Source organism: Oncorhynchus keta, chromosome 32 (genome assembly GCF_023373465.1).
Source record: "Oncorhynchus keta strain PuntledgeMale-10-30-2019 chromosome 32, Oket_V2, whole genome shotgun sequence".
Taxonomy (NCBI): domain Eukaryota; kingdom Metazoa; phylum Chordata; class Actinopteri; order Salmoniformes; family Salmonidae; genus Oncorhynchus; species Oncorhynchus keta.
This window is the reverse complement of record NC_068452.1, coordinates 31,025,814-31,048,878: the sequence shown is the minus strand read 5'-3', so window position 1 is coordinate 31,048,878 and position 23,065 is coordinate 31,025,814. Positions and strand designations below refer to the sequence as shown.

Below are 23,065 nucleotides of genomic sequence, written 5' to 3'. Positions count from 1 at the left end.
AGAGAGTAACAGCAGCGTAAAAGAGGGGTTGGGGGTGGCACACAATGCAAATAGTCCGGGTAACCATTTGATTACCTGTTCAGGAGTCTTATGGCTTGGGGGTAGAAACTGTTGAGAAGCCTTTTGGCCCTAGACTTGGCGCTCCGGTACAGCTTGCCATGCGGTAGTAGAGAGAACACTCTTTGACTGGGGTGGCTGGGGTCTTTGACAAGTTTTAGGGCCTTCCTCTGACACCTGGTGTAGAGGTCCTGGATAGCAAGCAGCTTAGTTTCAGTGATGTACTGGGCCGTACACACTACCCTCTGTCGTGCCTTGCAGTCGGGGCCTTGCAGTTGCCATACCAGGCAGTGATGCAACCAGTCAGGATGCTCTCAAGGATGCAGCTGTAGAACCTTTTGAGGATCTGAGGACCCATGCCAAATACTTGTAGTTTCCTGAGGGGGAATCTTGGTGTATTTGGACCATTCTTGTTTGTTGATGATGTGGACACCAAGGAACTTGAAGCTCTCAACCTGCTCCACTACAGCCTCGTCGATGAGAATGGGGTCGTGCTCGCACCTCCTTTTCCTGTAGTCCACAATCATCTTGGTTACGTTGAGCGATAGGTTGTTACCCGGCCCGGCCAGGTCTCTGACCTCCTCCCTATAGGCTGTCTCGTCATTGTCGGTGATCAGGCCTATCACTGTTGTGTCGTCTGCAAACTTAATGATAGTGTTGGAGTCATGGGTGAACAGGGAGAACAGGAGGGGACTGAGCACGCTCCCCTGAGGGGCTCTAGTGTTGAGGATCAGCGTGCCAGATGTGTTGCCACCTACCCTCACCACCTGGGGGCGGCCCATCAGGAAGTCCAGGATCCAGTTGCAGAGGGAGGTGTTTAGTCCCAGGATCCTTAGCTTAGTGATGAGTTTCGAGGGTACTATGGTGTTGAACGCTGAGCTGTCGTCAATGAATAGCATTCTCACGTAGGTGTTCCTTTTGTCCAGGTGGGAAAGGGCAGTTGGGAGTGCAATAGAGATTGCATCATCTGTGGATCTGTTTGGGTGGTATGCAAATTGGAGTGGGTCTAGGGTTTCTGGGATGATGGTGTTGATGTGATCTATTACCAGCCTTTCAAAGCACTTCATGGCTATGGATGTGAGTGCTACAGGTCTGTAGTCATTTAGGCAGGTTGTCTTAGTTTTCTTGGGCACAGGGACTATGGAGGTCTGCTTGAAACATATTGGTATTACGGACTTGATCAGCACATGCCCGGAGCACACGTTCTGGTAATCCATCAGGCCGTCTGTTTAAAGGTCTTACTCACGTCGGCTACGGAGAGCGTGATTACACAGTCATCCAGAGCAGCTGATGCTCTCATGCATGCCTTAGTGTTGCTTGCCTCGAAGCGAGCATAGAAGTGATTTAGCTCATCTGGTAGGCTTGTGTCACTGGGAAGCTCGCGGCTGTGCTTCCCTTTGTAGCCTGTAATAGTTTGCAAGCCCTGCCTCATAAGACGAGCATTGGAGCCGGTGTATTACGATTCAATCTTAGCCCTGTATTGCCTGTTTGATGGTTCGTCGGAGGGCATAGCAGGATTTCTTATAAGCTTCCGGGTTAGAGTCCCGCACCTTGAAAGCGGCAGCTCTACCCTTTAGCTTAGTGGGAATGTTGCCTGTAATCCATGGCTTCTGGTTGGGGTATGTACGTACAGTCACTGTGGGGATGACGTCCTCGATGCACTTATTGATAAAGCCAGTGACTGATGTGGTGTACTCAATGCCATCTGAATAATCCCGGAACATGTTCCAGTCTGTGATAGCAAAACAGTCTTGTAGTTTAGCATCTGCTTCATTTGACCACTTTTTTATAGACCGAGTCACTGGTGCTTCCTGCTTTAATTTTTGCTTGTAAACATGAATCAGGAGGATAGAATTGTGGTCAGATTTACCAAATGGAGGGCGAGGGAGAGCTTTGTACGCGTCTCTGTGCGTGGAGTACAGAATTGTTTCCCCTCTGGTTGCACATTTAACATGCTGATAGAAATGAGGTAGAACTGATTTAAGTTTCCCTGCATTCAAGTTTTTAGCCGCTAGGAGCGCCACCTCTGGGTGAACGGTTTCCTGTTTAATTATTTCCTTATACAATTGACTGAGTGCGGTCTTAGTGCCAGCATCCGTCTGTGGTGGAAAATAAACAGCCACTAAAAGTATAGATGAAAACTCTCTTGGCAAATAGTGTGGTCTCCAGTTATTAAGTTTCTCTACTTCAAGTGAGCAAAATCTAGAGACCTCCTTAGATTTTGTGCAGCAGCTGTTGTTTACAAATGTGCACAGACCGCCCCCTCTCGTCTTACTGTGTGTGCTGTTCTATCTAGCCGGTGCAGCATATATCCCACTAGCTGAATATCCATGTCATCATTCAGCCACGATTCAGTGAAACATAAGAAATTACAGTTTTTGATGTCCCGATGGTGGGATATTTGTGATCGTACCTCGTCTAATTTATTGACCAATGATGGCACTTTGGCGAGTAATATTGACGGTATCGGCACCTTTCCCACTCGCTTTCTGCAGATCCTTACGGTCTCTTCTTCTTGCAAATAACTGGGTTGTTGGCCTTGTCGGGTGTCCGGCGTATGTCCTGTGTGTCCTGCTTATTGAAGAAAAATGTTAGTCTAATCCGAGGTGAGTGATCCCTGTCCTGATACCCAGAAGCTCTTTTCTCCGTAATATACGGTGGCAGAAACACATAATAATAGCACAATTGGTTGGGCGCCCGTAAAACTGCTGCCATTTCTTCCGGTGCCATTTTACACACACACACACACACACACGCACACGCACACGCACATGCACACGCACACACACACAGGTAGTAGGTAATGAGGTATAGCTTTTCTCCATGTCGTTCCTGCTGTCTGTTCCGGTGCTGCTTGTTGTGGCATTGACTTGACTGCAGTGCTTTGCTATAAGGACAGAGGAACAGTGTGGACCACTTGTTCATTACAAGGTGTGTTGTGTTGTATTGTGTTGCCGTACACACTGTGACAGCAAGGTGTGGCAGGCAGTGTACAGTACGGTACTCACTGTGCCTGCCTCTCACACAGACAGACACACCAGGTCTGGCCCCGGAGTGATATCAGCATCACACACAGGGGCCCAGGCCCCTCCTCGGTCTCACACAACCCCTAGTTACTGTTGCTGAACACTACCAAGAAGCCACGTGACCACTGTGTTATTAACATCAGACTATACAGTACAGTCTGTGTGTGTTGCTGTGGTTGGTGAACTCAATGTATGTGTACTGTATGTGTTTGTTTGATGCTGGGTATTTTCTTTCTTTCATTTTGAAAGACTAGTTCATATATTGGGATTGACAATATGTTTTGCAGCAATTGGAATGTAGAGCACTGATGTTTTTCAGAGAATTTCAGGACATGCCACTTTTAAAATATATTTCCTTAAAATCCTTCTTTCTGCGGTGGCCTATTTCCCCATCGCTAAAACCTTTGAGGATGTTTCCACCTGTTCAGAAGTCTTAGTTATGAGTCTGATCCTCCTCATATAGAAATATCAATATCTACCTGTGAATAAAGTACATCTGTGGATCCTTACCAGCTGTTCTTGAAACACTTTAAAGTGAAGTGTCATTAGAGACAGTCCTTCTACGAGACACCGGATGGAGAATCCTTTCTTCCTGTCTTTGGGTCAACCAGCACAAAGCCCATTAGTTGAAGCAGCTGAGACCAGCCACTATAGACTAATAGAGAAATGGTGATGGGGCTGGGGCTGGGGTGAGAGAACCATGTCTAGTATATACCAAGACCCTTAAGACCCCGTCCTCAAGGCAGGGGCCTGGGCTGAGTGCTCAGAGGACCGTAGCTCAATGCTCTCACTGTAAAGATGAGAAGAACAGGGCATGGTCCAACAGCAGATATGGGGATATTCCTGCTAACAAGCACTAGGATTACCATGAAATATTAAAGGAAAACTCCACTCAAAAACTACTTTTTGGTATTTTTTCATTCGTCCGCTGTTGATACATTCCCACATTATATTGCATGTCAGCAGTCAAGTGTTCAAGATATTAGACTTTAAAGAAGCAAAGTGTCACTTGCCACATCATCATGGCGATGTGCTTTTGTATCATCTGTAGCAGCAGTGGACTAATGAAAAAAATACCAAAAGTCAATTGGGTGGATTTTTCCTATAAAAGGGGGGAGATCCTGAGCTGAGCTGAGGGTGGCCATTGTAGGGCTGAATAAAGTGCATTTAAGTCCTTTACTTCCTTCTTTCTCTCTGAAAGCTTTAGGCTCTTGGCTCCATAATGGACATCTGAGTCCCCTGGGGGAGTCTAGACGTTGGTGGGAAATCTAAATGGGCGGGAAAGCCACTAGCATCCTGGTAAACACTATATAGGATGGAAAAATGGAGCTGGTGAGAGAATAGAAGTAGGAGAGTAGGAGGAGAAAAACAACATGTCTCAGCCCAGACGCTCCATCTTCTTCCCAATTCCCTTTCTGTTTCCATTTTCATGGCTAATTGAGGGCTGGAGATCCCTGGAAAGGAGACATGGGGATTATTTGATGCTAAAATGCCTTCAAATTCTCATCTTATTTTCTCCATTCTACCTTTTTTCTAATCCCTAAAACCCCAAGTGCCCTGCGTCTTAGCTTCAGTCCGTGATGCACTCTCTCTCCCCCTCTGCCTGTCTCTTTCCCCCTCCTCCTTCCCTCCATCTTTCACTCTGTCTCTCCTTTCGCTCCCTCCCTTTCTCTCTTCGCTCCTTCTCTCTCTCTCTCTCCTTCCCCTCAGTTATTTATGAGGAGGACTTGAAATAGACTTCAGTATTTGATAAAAGCGTGATCCTTAATCCGAGTTGCCTGAGAAGTGCATTTCATTTTTATTTCCCATCAGAGATTGATGGAGGAGTGGGGGCGCTTACCCACCGTGATTGCTAATGTAAATCCATTGAGTCTGGTGGACATGTAAAAAAGATATGGATGACTTGTATGTTAATGCCCACAATAATAGATTGTGTGTACACAGTGCTGAAGAGGCTCTCTTGTGATCTAGCAATAACAAAAGAACAAAGTAGTGAGAAATGCATTACTTATGCATGAGCTATATTTGACTGAATATTTGGAGTTCCTAAAATAACCGTCTGGTGTTTTACATGTCAACGATCAATTCCTCATTTTTAAAAGAAAACAAAAGGGGTAAAAACAGTTGACAAATTTAAGATGCCAGTAATGCCATATGAACGAGGCCCCTTGTGTACGCAATTCGCTCAGAGCCAGCTGCAAACTGCAAATTTAACTCAGCCTCCTTATGTGGCAATTACTGATGGGTAACATAACCTGAATATATCTCTTCTGTTCATTACCACAATGTTCTCTATGGCTGGCAAATGTTCTTTAGGATCCTACAACAAATTAGCTCATCCCCCAGGACGTATTTTATTGGATGCTCCAGCAGTGGAGGAAGCCGCAGAAACACTCCAGCTCTCCGCAGTCTGCCCTGGTTGCCACAGGGTTAATATTAAAAGCTTTAGCGCCCAGTCGTGTATTGATGATATGTTTAGAAATTTGCTGAGGCAGGCTCATTGTTACAAAGCTGTCTAAAAGATAGGCGAGCCTCCTCCCTCCCTTCCCTCCCCTTAACAGCCGCCAGATGGAGAACACACAAAAGCGTGTCTCTCGGCACCCACACCCACACCCACACCCACACCCACAGCACAGAGCTTCATTCTCACTCCTAAACAAATTCTTCTTTCATATGCCATACCTACTGCATATGACTATCAACTACAATTTGGTCCATCTGAACCCCCTTGGTTTTTCTTGACCATTCTATTTCTGGTTGATCCTATAGCTGAAACAATATTGGCACACGCACTGGACACGCACACACATACACACAACCTTTGCAGAAAAGTAGAAAAGAGTGAGAACAAGCTGATGCTCCTAGTTCCCCTTGGCATACTTTCAGTACATTCAGTCTTTATTGATGCTCCCTGCAGTGTTTTCTCTCTGCTCCTCATACAGCTGAAGCTGCATTAACTTAAGTACATCGTCTCAGTCAGTCAGAAAGTGAAAAGAGGAGAGTGATCTTCTCACTCCCGCCTCAGATAGCCCGCCACCATCAATAGCATCATCATCAACAGAACCCCCCCCACCCCACCCTGCCGCTCTATCCATCACCAACCCCCACCACCTCCATCCCCCACCCTGGGATGCTGAATTTTACAGTACCGTCTGTGAGATCCCGATTTGTTCGGCGCGCAGCACAGCACAGCACCCCTCTATGCAGAGGAACACGGCTCCAGTGGAGGAATGCTGGAGGCAGCTGTCAGGCGCAGGCTGCTCCTGCTGTAGTTGAGCCTCCGCGCTGTACTGACTGATTCCACATTCACCAATAAGAGACAGCACAAGCCAAAGAGTGAGAGAAAATCAAGTGGGAGAGGGAGTAGAGAGAGAGCAAGGGAGAGAGAGAGAGCAGGATAGAGAGAGAGAAGGAGAGAGAGAGAGAGAGAGAGAGAGAGAGAGAGAGAGAGAGAGAGAGAAGAGAGAAAGTGAGTGGCGTGGAGAAGCAAGAGTATCAAAAGAAAAAGGTTAGAACACCTCCCAAGCTTTCCTCTCTATCTGTCTGCTTCTTCTCTGTGAGGCTAAAAGAAGAGGAAAGAGGCGGCTTTTGAAAATTGAAGGGTAGAGGAAGAAGAGAAGAGGGGAAAGCTAGTCGAGCCCCATTGAACAGTTGAGAGGGAGGGCTGCCCCAGTGGAAGAGGGACCAGTAAAGCACTTGTTCCAAACGGTCGGACTCGCTTCTCTTCCTGACGCTCAAACTGGCTGGACTTGTCCCGCTGCTCAACCCCACACTCTCCGCCGTGCCTGCACCTCACCTGTCCCACATCCGAAATGATGATGTATTTTTGGGTAAGTACTGTACCACAGAGTTGCTCTCTTTTTGTTGACCTTTGTGTTGCCTCAAACGGCAGAGGGAGTTAGAGTGTGTGTGTGTGTGTGTGTGTGTGTGTGTGTGTGTGTGTGTGTGTGTGTGTGTGTGTGTGTGTGTGTGTGTGTGTGTGTGTGTGTGTGTGTGTGTGTGTGTGTGTGTGTGTGTGTGTGTGTGTGTGTGTCAGGAACATTGTAAAACTACCCGGTCGGTGGTGATTTCATGACTGCAGTTTTGTCGCAGTTGGTCAAATTGTGTTTGCACACATCTACAATTGTTCCATTTCTCTTCAGTTGTGATCGGGGTGTGTGTCACACCTCCCAAATGCATGAACAGAGCTGATGGTTATTCAACTTTCATGTGTTGTTTTATTGATGGGAGAGCACCGGGTTGTTTAACCATATTCTATAGAAGCCTGCCACTTACCTCCCTTTTCACCTGAGATTTATTCAACCTCCTCACCAAAGATTTATTTAACTGGATGTTATTTTCACCTTACCATATTTCTACCTCCGTTCACATTCTGCAGACATAGTTAACAATTAAACCAACCGGCCTGTATGGACCATTTGAAGCTATATCTGTTTGTTTTGACCAGTTCCTCAAACTGTTGCTGCTACACTTTTGGGGGCCACATTTTGGATTCACTGTTTGTGGATATCTTCTTTGAACGTATTTTAAAGGGGTTTTATTTCCCATTTTATCACCCATAGCTTAGTCCTTTTTATTCCACTCCAAAACATTTTGACCATAAATAAGTTGTGTAAAAGATACAGTAAGAGTGTGTACAGTGCTTTATCCAGAGGTGCTAATTAATTGTGTATGAGATCATTGGTAATTAGTCAGATCAGTTGTGTCTGCTGTGTGGTTTTCCATTCCCTCCCCACCACAACCATCCCCACTCAATACCCTCTGCTATTCCTCCCATCTACGTTGAGATGTCTACAGTAATGCAGATTGCAGCTCCTTGCAATCCATATTAATTTACAGACATACATTTTTTCACAACCATCCGTACCAAGACACAGTAAACTTAAGGATTTCTAAAAAATACTTTCCCTCCAATCTTTTGCATTCTGATCATAAAGCTATTGAACTGTGGGTTGCGTCTGTTGCATAGTGGGAACGCAGGGCGTGCTTGTGGCTATCGATTGTCAGTTTTGGATTTCAGTGAGGGGAGAATCGGCTGTGGAGGAAGATACTCGACTCTACCAGCCTGCAGTTCAGTCCATTCTGAGCCTCAGAATTATTTGTTATTTTCCATGAAAGCAACAGCCAAGTGTATGAATAATACAGAATGTTATATATCAAAAACATGACATAAAGTGGAGCCCTAGCTGCTCCCCTACTCCCTCTATAGTACTGCAGTTTAGGCAGAGTAAAACTGTCCGACACAGGCCTACCCAGCAGTCAAAGCCTCTGAAGTGTTCCTGTGAGGTGCTACGTGCTAACAGGGGTTTGATGCTAATTGGGAAAGGCATCTCCATGTCTTTGAGCGAGCAGGCCTCTTTGAAGGTGTGTGTGTGCCACGGGGCTCCCTCGCTCAATCTAGTCTGACTACTCCTCCTCTTTCATTGCCACATCTCAGCCATTCCCTTCCTGTGCCACACAGCTGCATGCTGGGAGAAGTTGCGGCTTGGGCATGGACAGTGTGGCACAGAGGGGGCCTGGCTGGCACTCCTGGAATCTTTATCTAACCCAGTTAATCTGGGAGAAGATTTACACAATGCTGTGGTGTGTGTTGTTGTCGCCCAGCATTTAGTTACTGTGGCAGGGGAGGGAGGAAGGGAGCGTCTCTCTCCCATTTGAGGTGCAGGTGTTGAGCATTACCTGTTGTCCCTCCGGAGGACTGTCAGCACTGGATCAGTCTGGGGAACCTGTGAGCTCCCCTCATTAGAATATTTATTTACCAAGCAGATGTTCTTATCCGGGGCAATTACCTTTGGCTTACATTTCCCTGCTGCCCCCTGATATAGATGAATGTGGATCCAAAGACAGGCCCTGGTTATGCAGCATACTCCTGGGTACCACCCACCACCATCTCCTCCTCCGCCCAGAAGTAAATCTCCAAACAGCAACAGACCGTCTGGTCAGTGTTAGTTACTGCCCTCATCTCCCCAACCACCACCTCCACCTCTGTCACTAGAGGTGGAGCAAACCGGAATAATCCAAGAGATGGACGATTGAGAAATGGAGAGGGAGGAATGGATGGGTGGCCATTCTCTTCACTCGTTTGTTCCTTTGCATTAGAAGAGGAGGCGAGGAGGGGAGAAAACATGAATGTTTCTGTCTTCCCCTGAATGCCATGAATAATTGAGCAGGGCAGGGTCCTGGCTGCTGAGCAGAGAGCCTGGTAATGGGGGGAGAGCAGAGTGGATATATGGCTGCCTTGGCTGGTGTGGAGCGTTGGTTTACTGTTGACTTCCCCAACACACCACCAACACACTCACTCAGTCACGCTACAGATGTAGGATCTTAATTTGAGCCAATTTACTACAGCAGGAAAATATCCTGTAACAACAGGAAATGGGAATTATTATGTGGATTATAATTAATGGACATTTTTGAATGGGTTGATACATTTTTTTGTTAGGGAAAATCAAGTCAAAGTGACCTCAAATACAATACAAGTTTTACATTTCCGATGCCTAATGTGTTGGGGTGAGGCATCACGTTACTGAGCCAAGAGGTGATTGGTTGTATTAGATATAAATACAATAAAACAACTCTGGGAATACTCTGTCCCAATGTTCGTGATTCAGTATTGTAATGGCATCATTATGAAAAGTTAGTGTTACTATGTTTTGTCAAAACGCAAAGAAAAGTCTATCAGGAATCTGAAAAAGAAAGCTGAACAAACTACTGTACCTTTTGAATGACTCATATTATCCAGAGAGTCATGAAATTGGATGAAAACTGTTACAATAATTGTAGCGAAACATGTGCATCTACAACATCTTTATCTGTCTGACTAGTGGAGGCTGTTGAGATGCATGGAGGACTGCAGTGTATGGAAGTAGAGCTGATCAGCCATTCAGGACGGGAGGCCGGGCAGCAAGTCCAGGCTGCTGGTTTCATATTGCAAGATGAAGTGTCTCTGATCGTTTGTTAATGTATTAATTGATCTGTGTCCTCAGACAGACGAATTAGGAGTAGTGTCACGTAGACTCTTTAGTACTCCCTGAGACGCTTTCATTAGCTGGTGCTAGCCGCCTCTCCCTCCACCCCCATCCCAGGCCGCTGTCGCTGTCGCCACACACTTACCTGACGGCCCTAATAACTCTGGACTCTTCTATCTCCCTGCCCCGGATAGTCCTCCAACACAGCCGCCAGGAAGAACTTGGGGCTTACATCATCAAACGAGAGGTATTTCCTTTTTAAGGTGAATTTTAGTCGTGCTTCACTTGAAGGGAACTTGTGAAGATGTGAGGTACATAAATCAATATGAAGTTACTCGTAACATGGGATAATGGCGGTTAATAACCATTCATTAACTTTCATAGGCATGTTTTACTACTCACATGACACGCAGACACGGGCTAGTGTCATGGCATGCCATAAACGGTGTGAACTTTGGTGTGCTATAAAGCTTTGCGGAGAAACTATTATCGTCTACATTCTCATGGGTTTTAGCAGGATATGTTTTGTCTTATTTAATATCAAGACAATAATGGCTGTGTTAACCCAACAGTTGAATAACTTTCAGCCTCCAAACCTTTGTGGAAACATCAGAATTGCACCTTCCCTCGGAGCATTTGAAAGAAGGCCTGGAGATCAGCCTTTAGACTTAGAAACAGGAAGAAGAGACGGGGTATATTTCAGAGATCCCTAAATCTGAACCCATTCCTTTAGTCTGTGGGATCATTAGCGATCAGTAGCTTTAATTTTCTGCGCTTTTGCACTCTTCCCCCCAGGCCTAATGGGTCTGGAGCCCAGCTAATTGTAATTAGACTCCGACAGTGGGTTTTACTCGCAGGATTTTCACACCGCAGTCCTCTTTGATATTAGCTGTACAGCTGATAAGGAGATTAGATACTGGAGAAGGAAGAGAATGGGATAGAGGGAGATGAGGGGGAGGGGGAGGGGGTGGGGGGCTCTTCTTAAACTACAGAAAGACACCTACATGGGGGAAATCACTGGCAAGTTTAGCTGAGGAAAATATATCTGGACGCAGTAAAAGCCTTGCGCTCGCTTATTGTACCTGCTATCATTAGCACTTTCGTACACATGGTCAGCCTCCCAGGGAAAAGTCATTATCCAGCTGTGCTGTTATTTTTCTGCTGTTTTCTCCTAGTGGAGTGTGACTTCAGGGCTAGAGCCAGCGCACCGTTTAATGCCTTCCAACACAATAAAGGACTCTAGCCTTAATGATGTGGGATTGGATGGCCTTGCCTCAGGTTGTCCAGGGGCTTGTGAGCCGTTACTGGGACGGCCATTTTGCCTCGGCACTGTGGAGGCTACACGTCAATTCAGCTCCAGCCATTCCAGAGAGAGGAAAAATAAAATCTGTTTTAGTGATTAAAGGCCAGATCGTTCTATGGGCTTTTTGTCACGAGGCTGAGATGGAGAAAGACAGAGAGGAACTGCAGCTTTAACAACTGCCTGGAACAACGAACAGCAGAGGAGCCAGTTTGGTAGTAAAATGGAAACTAGCTAATGCACATACAGTTGAAGTTGTACGTTTACATACACCCTAGCCTAATACATTTGAACTCAATTGTTCACAATTCCTGACATTTAATTCCAGTAAAAATTCCCTGTCTTAGGTCAGTTAGGATCACCACTTTATTTTAAGAATATGAAATGTCAGAATAATAGTAAAGAGAATGATTTCATCACATCCCCAGTGGGTCAGAAGTTTACATACACTCAATTAGTTTTTGGTAGCATTGCCTTAAAATGGTTTAACTTGGGTCAAATGTTTCGGGTAGCCTTCCACAAGCTTCCCACAATAAGTTGGGTGAATTTTGGCCCATTCCTCCTGACAGAGCTGGTGTAACTGAGTCAGGTTTGTAGGCCTCCTTGCTCACGCATGCTTTTTCAGTTCTGCCCATAAATTATCTATGGGATTGAGGTCAGGGCTTTGTGATGGTCCCTCCAATACCTTGATTTTGTTGTCCTTAAGCCATTTTGCCACAACTTGGGAAGTGTGCTTGGGGTCATTGTCCATTTTGAAGATACATTTGCACCCAAGCTTTAAATTCCTGACTGATGTCTTGAGATGTTGCTTCAATATATCCACATACTTTTCCTTCCTCATGATGCCATCTATTTTGTGAAGTGCACCAGTCCCTCCTGCAGCAAAGCACCCCACAACTTGATGCTGCCATCCCTGTTTTCCAAGCTGTTTAAAGGCACAGCCAACTTAGTGTATGTACACTTCTGACCCACTGAAATTGTGATACAGTGAATTATAAGTGAAATAATCTGTCTGTCAACAATTGTTGGAAAAATGACTTGTGTCATGTACTAAGTAGATGTCATAACCGACTTGCCAAAACTATAGTTTGTAAACGAGAAATTTGTGGAGTGGTTGAAAAAAGAGTTTCAATGACTCCAACCTAAATGTATGTAAACTACCGACTTCAATGTATGTTAGACACTAGCAAAGACATTAGCATAGTAATATTACATCAGATAAGATGATATACTGTACATTAGTTTCCTGGCCGTGTGTCAGTGAATGAACATGAATGTGTTAGATTGTACCTCGCAGCGTATTCAGGAGAAGAATGCACGGCGCCAAAGCCCAGCCCCCATTTCACCTGCAGCCCCGGCTCACCCCCCACTGTGCTCAAGGACTAGGAACATGAAATATTGAGGGAGGCTTATGGCACCAACTTAACAAAAAAAGATGATCTACAGAGAAACTGGAACAAAGGTTCAACCATTTTGCCCTCTTTTATGATGTCTTACACAATATACTTAAGGCTGATCAATAAGATAAGACATCATGGATGATTGAACACTGATTGGAAAGATAACTCATAGGCTTTGGGCTCATAGTGTGTGTCAGCTAGACTTAAGAGTGAGACAGGATTTATTTCCAGGCAATTTAGAGAATTCAGTCATTTAAAACGAGACACAGTCAGAGTCTGAACCCTTTACCCCAGTCTGTCTGATCAGTCTAACCCCTTTACCGCAGTCTGTCTGATCAGTCTAAACCCTTTAGTCTGTCTGATCAGAACCCTTTACCACAGTCTGTCTGATCAGTCTAAACCCTTTACCTCCAGTCTGTCTGATCAGTCTGTCTAACCCCTTTACCTCAGCAGTCTGTCTGTCTGATCAGAGTCTGAACCCTTTACCTTCTACTGATCAGAGTCTAAACCCTCTGTCTGTCTGATCAGTCTAACCCTTTACCTCAGTCTGTCTGATCAGAGTCTGAACCCTTTACCCCAGTCTGTCTGATCAGTCTAACCCCTTTACCGTCAGTCTGCCTCTGATCAGAACCCCTTTACCTCAGTCTGAAGTCCCTTTACCCCAGTCTGTCTGATCAGTCTAACCCCTCTGTCTGATCAGTCTGAACCCTTTACCCCAGTCTGTCTGATCAGTCTAACCCCTCTACCGCAGTCTGTCTGATCAGTCTAACCCCTTTACCGCAGTCTGTCTGATCAGAGTCTGAACCCTCTACCGCAGTCTGTCTGATCATGAAATAACTCATCCCTGGCACATGCGAACACACGTGTACACCATGAAGATTATTTTGAAATACCATTCCGTTTGTGTTCAGAATATATATTTTATCCACACAATTTGTTCGCTTAGAGCATGTGCCAGCATGTGCCTCATAAATTCCTCTTGTTTTGCCCTGTTGCACTGTGGGTAATTCCATGAGTATGTCTCATATGGCGATTCTTCATCCTGTCATCAGTGTTGGAACAGAAGGCATGCACATCAGTAACACGTCTGTGGCATGGATATGCCCTGAAGTGTCAGTTCCCACACACAAAAACGATTGGAGGAGAAGCCCCAGTGAGAATGGAAAAAACATATCCACTGGCAACTTGCCACGCATGATAAGGAATTGACTTCACTTCTCCTCCGTCTCTCGAGCCCGAAACAATACATCTTATTTGGGTGGTTTCCACTCTTTTATATTTTATGTTTATTTCATTTAACCTTTATTTCACTAGGCAAGTCAGTTAAGAACAAACTCTTATTTACAATGATGGCCTATACCGGCCAAACCTGGACGACACTGGGCCAGTTGTGCATCGCCCTAATGGGACTCCCAATCACGGCTGGTTGTGATACTGCCTGGATATACACTTATTCAAATATAATTATCAGGTTATGTACTCATAAAATTCATACAAAATATCATGCTGTAAATCAGAGTTGCCAGTTGCTTGGGTGTTATCTTACCTCTGTGATATCCTGCTAACTTAGAGAACATCCAATAAAACAAGCTAGCGAACAGAATATTCTCCTGTCTGGACCCTCTCCATATTCATGTTATTTTATAGAAGCACAAACACACTATATAAAGGTTGTTATATACTCTTCTGAATCAATCGAGGCCAGTATAAAATCCTCTGTCACGTGCAATGGGTTAAGAAACATTGTGGCACCCAGGCAGTAAAATGAATGTCAGGAGAGTGGCATTAGTGTTATATGTTATTGACCGATTTCAAGGGATTTATGACCCTAATCGAGAGGCGGTGTCAAAGGGAATGAAGCAAATAAAAGAGTGCCTTCGACAGCATGACCCGCCAGTGGCCACTACTATTTCAGCATTCCCTGTAAATTGTAGTTGGGACTTTATAAGTCTCCGTGGATGGCTCTTTACTCTCTCAGCCTGCCTCCTCTGGCCATGCCCCAGGCCTGCCTCCCCTTACCTCCCCCACCCCTCCTCTCTTCAGGTCAGGCACACACAGGCCTTGGATGATGAGGACAGGTACCTTCATTTCACCCCATGTCAGTATTGGACTCTATACTGTGTGTGTGTGTGTGTGTGTGTGTGTGTGTGTGTGTGTGTGTGTGTGTGTGTGTGTGTGTGTGTGTGTGTGTGTGTGTGTGTGTGTGTGTGTGTGTGTGTGTGTGTGTGTGTGTGTGTGTGTGTGTGTGTGTGTGTGTGTGTGTGTGTGTGTGTCTACAGAACACATAAAGACAAAACAAGCACAAACCAAATTCAAATCACGTGCGCACATGTGTGTGTTTGTCTTTATGTGTTTTGTAAATCACATTAGTCACATGTAATTACATGTGTGACACGATTGTGATATCATATGTCCGTTCTGCCCATGAAGTGACCCAGCAGCCTGCACTAGCTGCCAGTGTCTTTTCATATGCCCAACAGCCTTAATGTGTGCTGGCCAAAGCCCCCGTTAAAGTAGACTAGAAAGAGAAATATTCAGCAGTGTGGAGGTGGCTCTCTTCTTCTGTGCAGAGGAGCCCATAAATATGACTGAGGTTCAGCTGATAAATAATTCTCATTGAAATGCTGTATAATCTGACGCTGTTGACACAGCAATTTTTTTGCTCCAAAATATGTAAGTGCATACATGTTTCGGGATAATGTGACGGTAGCCAGTCTAAAGTGTGCTTGTCATTTTTCATTGCACTTCATGGTTCAACTGGCAATCCCAACAAATTACTTTAACTGTTTTGCCAAATCTTTGGTTGCAAAAAAAAAATGTTACTGGGCAGACAAATCACCACTGGCTCTCTCTGAAGAGATAGAGAGAAGCCTAGTCTGAAAGCAGTGTGTTCTTTTTAAACCAATGACTTGCCAGATCTCTATGCTGGTTAAATATTTTACGACCTGTACCCAGTGAGACTGGAGACTTGCTCGAAAAATGGATTTTGTTGACAACTAAAGACTTCCAAATGAGCAGTGAATACTGTAGTGGAAGTGTAGTTACCTTGGCCCCTGGGTCGCACAAGGTCCACTCTTTCTGTCTCTCTCATTCAGACCCCATTCTTACTCGATTTGATTGTGTACAGAATGCACTAACTTGGTTTAAAAGCCTGTTCGTTTACTGTGGTTCTGACATTGCGTGCTGCTATTGCATTGGGCTGCAGCAAAATGCAGGTTGAAAAACTGAGGCATTGACTCTATTTGAAATCAAAATGAGTTATAACTAGAGGTATACTATTGGTCTCTCAGGGGAGCAGAATTTTTTATACCCCATTGATATTCATAGGATATCATGTAGCGCTTATTCTGTACCTCAGAGGAGCATTTGGTCTCTGTTGTTTTAAATTATGCAGCTGTTTTTTATTACTACGATGTAAAGACACTGTCAATGTTGGATGTTTACAGTAAACAAAGTTAAGACACTTCCTACAATATAATTGCATATTCTATCTTCTTCAACAAATTACAACGCCACGGCCCCATTCTTAATTCTGTTGCAGCAAACAGCCTATGGGCTGTTTGTTGCAAATGTCAACCTCAGACTTTGTGGATTTAAAGGACATGCACCAAAAGCAAAGCTGTTCACATTAAATGACTTCTTTATACAATATGATTACAGTACATTTAAAAATAATTACATTCATTTGAGTTGCATTGCAAAGCATAATTTGACAATGATTATATTTTGTTGATGTTACAATATAATATAATATATATATAACTTTTAATAACTCTTTGTCTGCCCTTAAATTACTTCCTGTTGAGAAAAAAACACTTAGGTTTGTGGAGGCATTAAATCTAAGATGGGTGTTAAATTGTTGACGTGATAAGACAGCACGATGTGTGTTTTTGAGGAGTCTGTGTGGTACCGTTGTCCTTCAGTGTAGAGTAGAGGGGGAGAGAACAGAACAGAAATGTGATTACTGATTGATGTGGTGCTGACACACAGGCCAGTTCTCTTGTTCTTTTTGTCATGCTGTGATGAACACAAATCACTGTACAACCCTCTTCTCGTCTAACACTTTCCACAGTGGAGCTGTGGAATTCTGACAGTGAGCGCAGGAGTATGGTTTTAATTAAATACAGAATTCAATATCCATATCAACATGCGTCATTTATGGTTGGTGAGGTATCGATTGCCCTCTAGCATTTATGCAGATAGTCCGCTTTCTTCTTTTCGGCAAATTTGTCAAGTGGCTATCGATGAATCTCACATTTTCTATGAGGAAATGTCAAATTTCACCTAACCACTCGTATGAAATGTTACGCAAAAACTGTCACATGTGAATGTGACGTAGGCTACATATGATACACCTTGTGACAGGGGTGTTTTATTATTTTATAATATGGAGATTTAACATCATGTCTTGCTTGGTGAGAGTGGTCATCATGGAGTCAGTATAAGATTAGCACACAGCGGTAGGCTAATTGCACATACACCTCTGTGTGTCTCATTTCCTCCAGTATGTCTGCTAATGGAATCAAAAACATGTTGCCAGGGGTCTTTGCAATTTGGAAAATAAGTCCATTAAGTTCATTAATTTAATAATGGACAATAATAATGAGTTCAAATTATTGCTCAATTAGGAAGGAGTGTGCGGTTGGCTGTTTCACATTCATTTGAAATCACCTCAGTGTGCAGTAGTTTAATGAGATTATAATGGAATTGATATCGCATAGGTAGTGAATTAAAGCGTTACAGGAGAACCCATTAGGAGTCCAATTGTAATCCTGAAACACTTGTCACAGTTCAGATAGGTTTCTATTTTTGTTATTTTCATTAGTAGCAATGGTATTAGTGTCAGTAGTTTTATTAGTGTTATCGACTATATTTTGAAGTATTGTTAGGGAAGATTTAATAATAAACACATTTTTAAATAAAGCAGTTATACTGATGGCGTGTTACATTATTTGTTAAGTATTGTAATAGTACTGTATCTTTGGTATCTCCCATTGATTAAAACACAGGGGACCTATTCTGGTTTCAGTCTGTTTTTCTCCACCAGGAAACCTGCTGATGACCTCAGTTAAAATGACACAGACAGCACATTCATACATTCTAAAAAGGTCAGTATAAATGACAAGTGTTCATTTCAGTGTAAAAGTCAGGTAATGTGATCCTCAGAGAGTAGTTCTTCATAATACTACATTACCTTTCCATTGGCTTCTGCTGCAGCTCTGAGTCTTTGACTTTTACTCTGATGCTCTGTGTACATTTACAGCCTGTCTTAGACCACCGGAACCCAACGGGGAAATGTACATTCAAAGGTTCCCGTTCATAACATTTTATAGATCATTTAGATATGGAAATGCAGGGGTGCAATTTTGGTTTTAGAATTGTGGGGGACATAACCTTTTTTTTGTAATTTCTTTATTTTTGTCGGATAAACACTCCAAACAGCCTACCCGACCGCTCGGAAGCGTCCGCATGGTCCTAAAGAACACCGTTTCCTCGTTTTGTATCACATTCCAATGATAAAACTGGGGGGGACAAAAATGCAATTTCAGAATGTGGGGGGACATGTCCCCCACGTCCCCAGTGAAAGTTGCGCCCCTGTTGAAATGTACCTTAAGTTTTTAATAATAAAAATCGAAATGCCTGAAATAGCTTACTTTAAAAAATTAATGATGCTGAGGAGACTGTATGCATAAGTTGTATGTTATTGTACCAGTTTAGAATCAGTTAGAGATAATCTCCATTAACACATGATGAATCGTCAAGTTATCATTGATATACTGTTCTTATTTACAATTTACTGTAGAAGAGGTGTAGTTTGTCTGCTTATCTGGAAAAATGGTTGCTATCGTGCACAGAGCATATTTTCTGTTGAATGCCGTTACCTAAGAGCTCTTCCTCACAGTGATTCATGACACAGAGACTCAGTCTTCAAATTATGTTTTGGGACCCAGAAAGAGGAGGAATGACGGTGTGAACCACCCAAAAAAAGAATGAAAGGGATTAATCAGTTAGATAGGGTTGTCTGATGTACTGTATATGAAAACAGGTGTGTGTGTTTGTGAATGTGTGTGGGGAAGAAAGGGGGGTCTACTGTACTGTATATGAAAACAGGTGTGTGTGTGAGGGGGGGGGTCTACTGTACTGTATATGAAAACAGGTGTGTGTGTGTGTGGGGGGGAAGAAAGGGGGTCTACTGTACTGTATATGAAAACAGGTGTGTGTGTGTATGGGGGGGGGGGAAGAAAGGGGGGTCTACTGTACTGTATATGAAAACAGGTGTGTGTGTTTGGGGGGTATGTTATACTGTATATGAAGACAGGTGTGTGTTTGGGGGGTTCTGTGTACTGTTTATGAAAACAAGTGTGTGTGCATGTGTGGGGGAAGAGGGGGAGGGGGTCTGCTGAACTGTATATGAAGGCAGGTGTGTGCATGTGCGTGGTGTGTGTGGGGGGGGGGGTCTTCTGTACTGAACATGAAGTGTGTGTATGGGGGAGGGGTCCTTCTGTACTGTACATGAAGGCAGGTGTGTGCATGTGTGTGGGGTGTGTGTGTGTGGGTGGGTCTGCTGTACTGTATATCAACACAGGTGTGTGCATGTGTGAGGGGAAGAGGGGGGAGGGGGTCTGCTGAACTGAATGTGAAGGCAGGTGTGTGCATGTGTGTGGGGTGTGTGTGTGTGGGGGGTCTTCTGTACTGTACATGAAGACAGGTGTGTGTGTGTGGGGGGAGGGGTTATTCTGTACTGTACATGAAGACAGGTGTGTGCATGTGTGTGTGGAGGGGAGGGGTTCTTCTGTACTGTACATGAAGACAGGTGTGTACATGTGTGTGTAGGGGGGAGGGGGTCTTCTGTACTGTACATGAAGGCAGGTGTGTGCATGTGTGTGTGGGGGGCTCTTCTGTACTGTACATGAAGGCAGGTGTGTTTGTATGTGTGTATGAGACCATGTTTATGTCTGTGTATATATCTGCGTATGTCGGTGTCTGTAGGAGTAGTAGGAATATGGGTGCACGTGTGTGTGTGCGTGTGCGTGCGTGTGTGCGTGTGTGTGTGTGTGTGTGCGCGCATGTGTGTGCGCGCGTGTGTGTGTGTGCGCGCATGTGTGTGCCTGTGTGTGTGTGTGTGTGTGTGTGTGTGTGTGTGTGTGTGTGTGTGTGTGTGTGTGTGTGTGTGTGTGTGTGTGTGTGTGTGTGTGTGTGTGTGTGTGTGTGTGTGTATGCTTAATGAATATTTAAGCCACCTTCAGCATCCAAGGAACATCCAGTAAAGAGGATTGTGTTCTCATGGATCCTTTAATCCTCTGAATTAGCAGTTTAATAACAAGAAGCCATTTGTAGATTAGTCAGATCCAGCTCCCAGAACGTGCTTGTGTCCAATCTACTAAATGCTTTGATTGTTGATGCTGTAAAAGGCAGTTTATCTCCTCTTCTCTATCTCTTCATGTGTAACTTTACCTTGATATATGTGCTAATGCTTCCCCAGGACATTATATCAGACTGTGTGTGTATCTGTGTGTCTGTGTTTGCATGTTTGCGTGTGTGTGCGCCTGTGTGCGTGCCTGTGTCCGTGCGTGCACAGGCGCGTTTGCGTGCAGGTGTCTGTGTTTACCATAGTTACAGCATGACTGGATATGTCCTTACGACATGCTAGTAAAGAGAAGCATGAATGAGCCTTCTGATAGATGGTCTATATCAGTGGCTCAGTTTCAGATCAGCTGCCACTGAGGACAGAAGGCCCTGTTTTACACCCAGAGATCAGTGTGTTTGAATCATCCTGGCTGTTCACTGGTAGTGTCTCTTCTCCCTCCCTCTCTCCCACAATGTGAATATCATGCATTGATTACTCTGTCTTGTTTTCACAGAGGTTCAGGTGAGATTGACATGTGCTGGGAGGGGATCAAGAGTCCAGGATTATGGCAAATATAAAGGCTTTAACGTAGGCATTTTGCCAAAACATGGCCATGCTTCATATACGTACAGTATGCATGGATAACCAGCAGAAAATATGTAAGAGGAATAATAACACTGCTGACTGTAAAAACTCTATGTATGTTTCTAAAAAAAATCATCAAAGCAAGATGCAGGCATTAGTTATTCATGGGTTGTACAGATCAACAAATATGAAAGGCCCATATTTGCAGGCCATTTAAAAAAAAAATGTATGTTGGGCATTTCAGGTTAATTCACCTACATAATTGTTTATGTGTAAAGGCAAAGACCTTTGGAAAATAACAACTTGTGATTTGAAAATCCGTATGAGAATTTGAAATAGTCGATTTTGACAACTTTGGTTAGGTCAGTTGGATTTTCTAAACAAAGGCCCCAACAAAATGATGTTAAAGGCAAATCTTTGCGTGATTGCAAGAAAGGATTTGTAGAAGAGAATAGTAGTACTGTATACTCCTTGTATACTCCTGGTCACTCTTGACTGGCATTGCTGGGTGGGATGACTTTATTATGCGCACACAAGCCACACATGGTAAATAATTCACACTCTACTTGAGCATTCTCCAACAGACTCAGTGCCGCCATTAGACTGTCTCTAGCTGCCACTTCCTATTCTCTTTTTTGACTCGTTTTTTCTCTCTCTCATTTTCAACCATAAATGCAAACATTACAAGCAGCAAATGAAAAAGAAAAGCATTGAAAAACGACTATCTCTCCGGTCGATGAGAGTTCACGGCAATTTACTATATTAAAGGGAGTTTACATACATAACACTTCAACATTAAGGGGATTTTTCACAGAGTTCAGCATATTTTCTGGAGCTCTCCCTCTACCCTCTTTTTTAATCCGAGATGCCTCTTTGACAATGTCTCCCTCATACAAAATGCATGAGCGCAGTGCGGATCGATACGGACCCTTTAATCTCGCTACACAGACAGCTACCGCAGTCACGCGGTGAACCAGCACCCGCCGCTGGCTGCCACTGCTGCAAGCCAGATCAGAGGCGGGAGAGAGAGATCAGCCGAGGTGACAAGGGTCGCTGCACGGGGTCTCCACACCAAGCTGAGGCAGGCTGCCTGGAAGCACAGTAGATGGGTCTAGCAAATTCCTTGACCAAATTAAACTACTCAAAACAACCCTTTTTTATCATATGTAGTTATTTTGTGAAGCAGAATTTTGTGCAGGGCTTTGACTTTGATCCTGGTGTATACAAACAGATGGCCTGTAACATTGGAAAGGTTGGAAGTGTTTGAAAAGATGAAAAGGAAAAGGAAACATTGATATACAGTAAATAAATATGATTAGAATAAAAGGAAATCCCCTTACAGCGGGAGTAAAACAAACATTAAAGGTTGAAATATTAACTTTTAAGCAGAGCTGTGTTTTGGTCAAATATCCCTTCAACTATGAGATTTGTGTAAAGCTGACATATACTGTCATATAACCAGTGTCATATACAGAACCAAATCCCTTTAGTTGAAAACAGTAGGTAGTAAAGCATCTTTTAGAGGGAGTCAGTGTGTGTGTCACCGGGCAGAGCAGGGGAATAATCCGCTAGTTGGAGGAGAAATCAGGGGCCACCTCCATATACTTGATGTGTGCTGCTGGAGGGATAATATAGGGTACCCAGAATGCACTGCTCCATGGACTCTGTCTCTCTCTGTCTCTCCTCCGCTGCCTACCTCCACATTGTCTCCCCCTCTCATTTCCCTCCCTCCCTCCCTCCCTCCCTCCCTCCCTCCCTCCCTCCCCTCCCTCCCTCCCTCCCTCCCTCCCTCCCCCTCCCTCCCTCCATCCATCCATCCCACCCTCCACTCCCTCCCTCCCTCCCTCCCTCCCTCCCTCCCTCCCTCCCTCCCTCCCTCCCTCCCTCCCCCTCCCTCCCTCCCTCCCTCCATCCATCCATCCCTCCACTCCCATCCATCCATCCCCATCCCTCCCTCCCCCCTCCCCTCCCTCCCTCCCTCCCTCCCTCCCTCCCTCCCTCCCTCCCCTCCCTCAGTCCCCCTCCCTCCCTCCCTCCCCTCCCTCCATCCATCCCTCCATCCATCCCTCCATCACTCCCTCCCTCCATCCATCCCTCCCTCCCTCCCTCCCTCCGTCCCTCCCTTCATCCCTCCCCACGCAATGCAGCTTTTGTTCACTCATTCTTTTAACCGTTTCTTTCGCTCCAAGGTGTCAAGGCAGAAAAATGAAGGGAGTGGTAATAGGGTTATGTCAAGTAGACGGAGGTGTTGTCTCTGTGTGGATGCCTCCCTCCCTCCGTCTCAATGAAAGGTTACTCCAGTTGGTGGGCTCGGCACTGCCTCTGCCGACGCGTTCTCCCCTGCTGTAATGAGAATGGCAACAGACAACTCTCTATCAGTC

General features: G+C 44.6%; 1 protein-coding gene across 6 annotated transcripts in view; it reads left to right on the top strand.

Annotated features, from left to right (window-relative positions):
* LOC118371835 (RNA binding protein fox-1 homolog 3-like) overlaps positions 1-23,065 on the top strand; it is a 498,524-nt gene that overhangs the window by 329,364 nt on the left and 146,095 nt on the right. Inside the window, exon 1 of one of the 6 annotated variants that reach the window (XM_052491351.1) lies at positions 6,292-6,913. The exons of the other annotated variants lie outside the window; for them this stretch is intronic. Within the exon in view, the coding sequence (XP_052347311.1) occupies positions 6,896-6,913 (18 nt within the window). The 5' untranslated portion in view covers positions 6,292-6,895. Of the gene's footprint in view, positions 1-6,291; positions 6,914-23,065 lie in introns of those variants that run through there. 6 annotated transcript variants of the gene reach the window in all.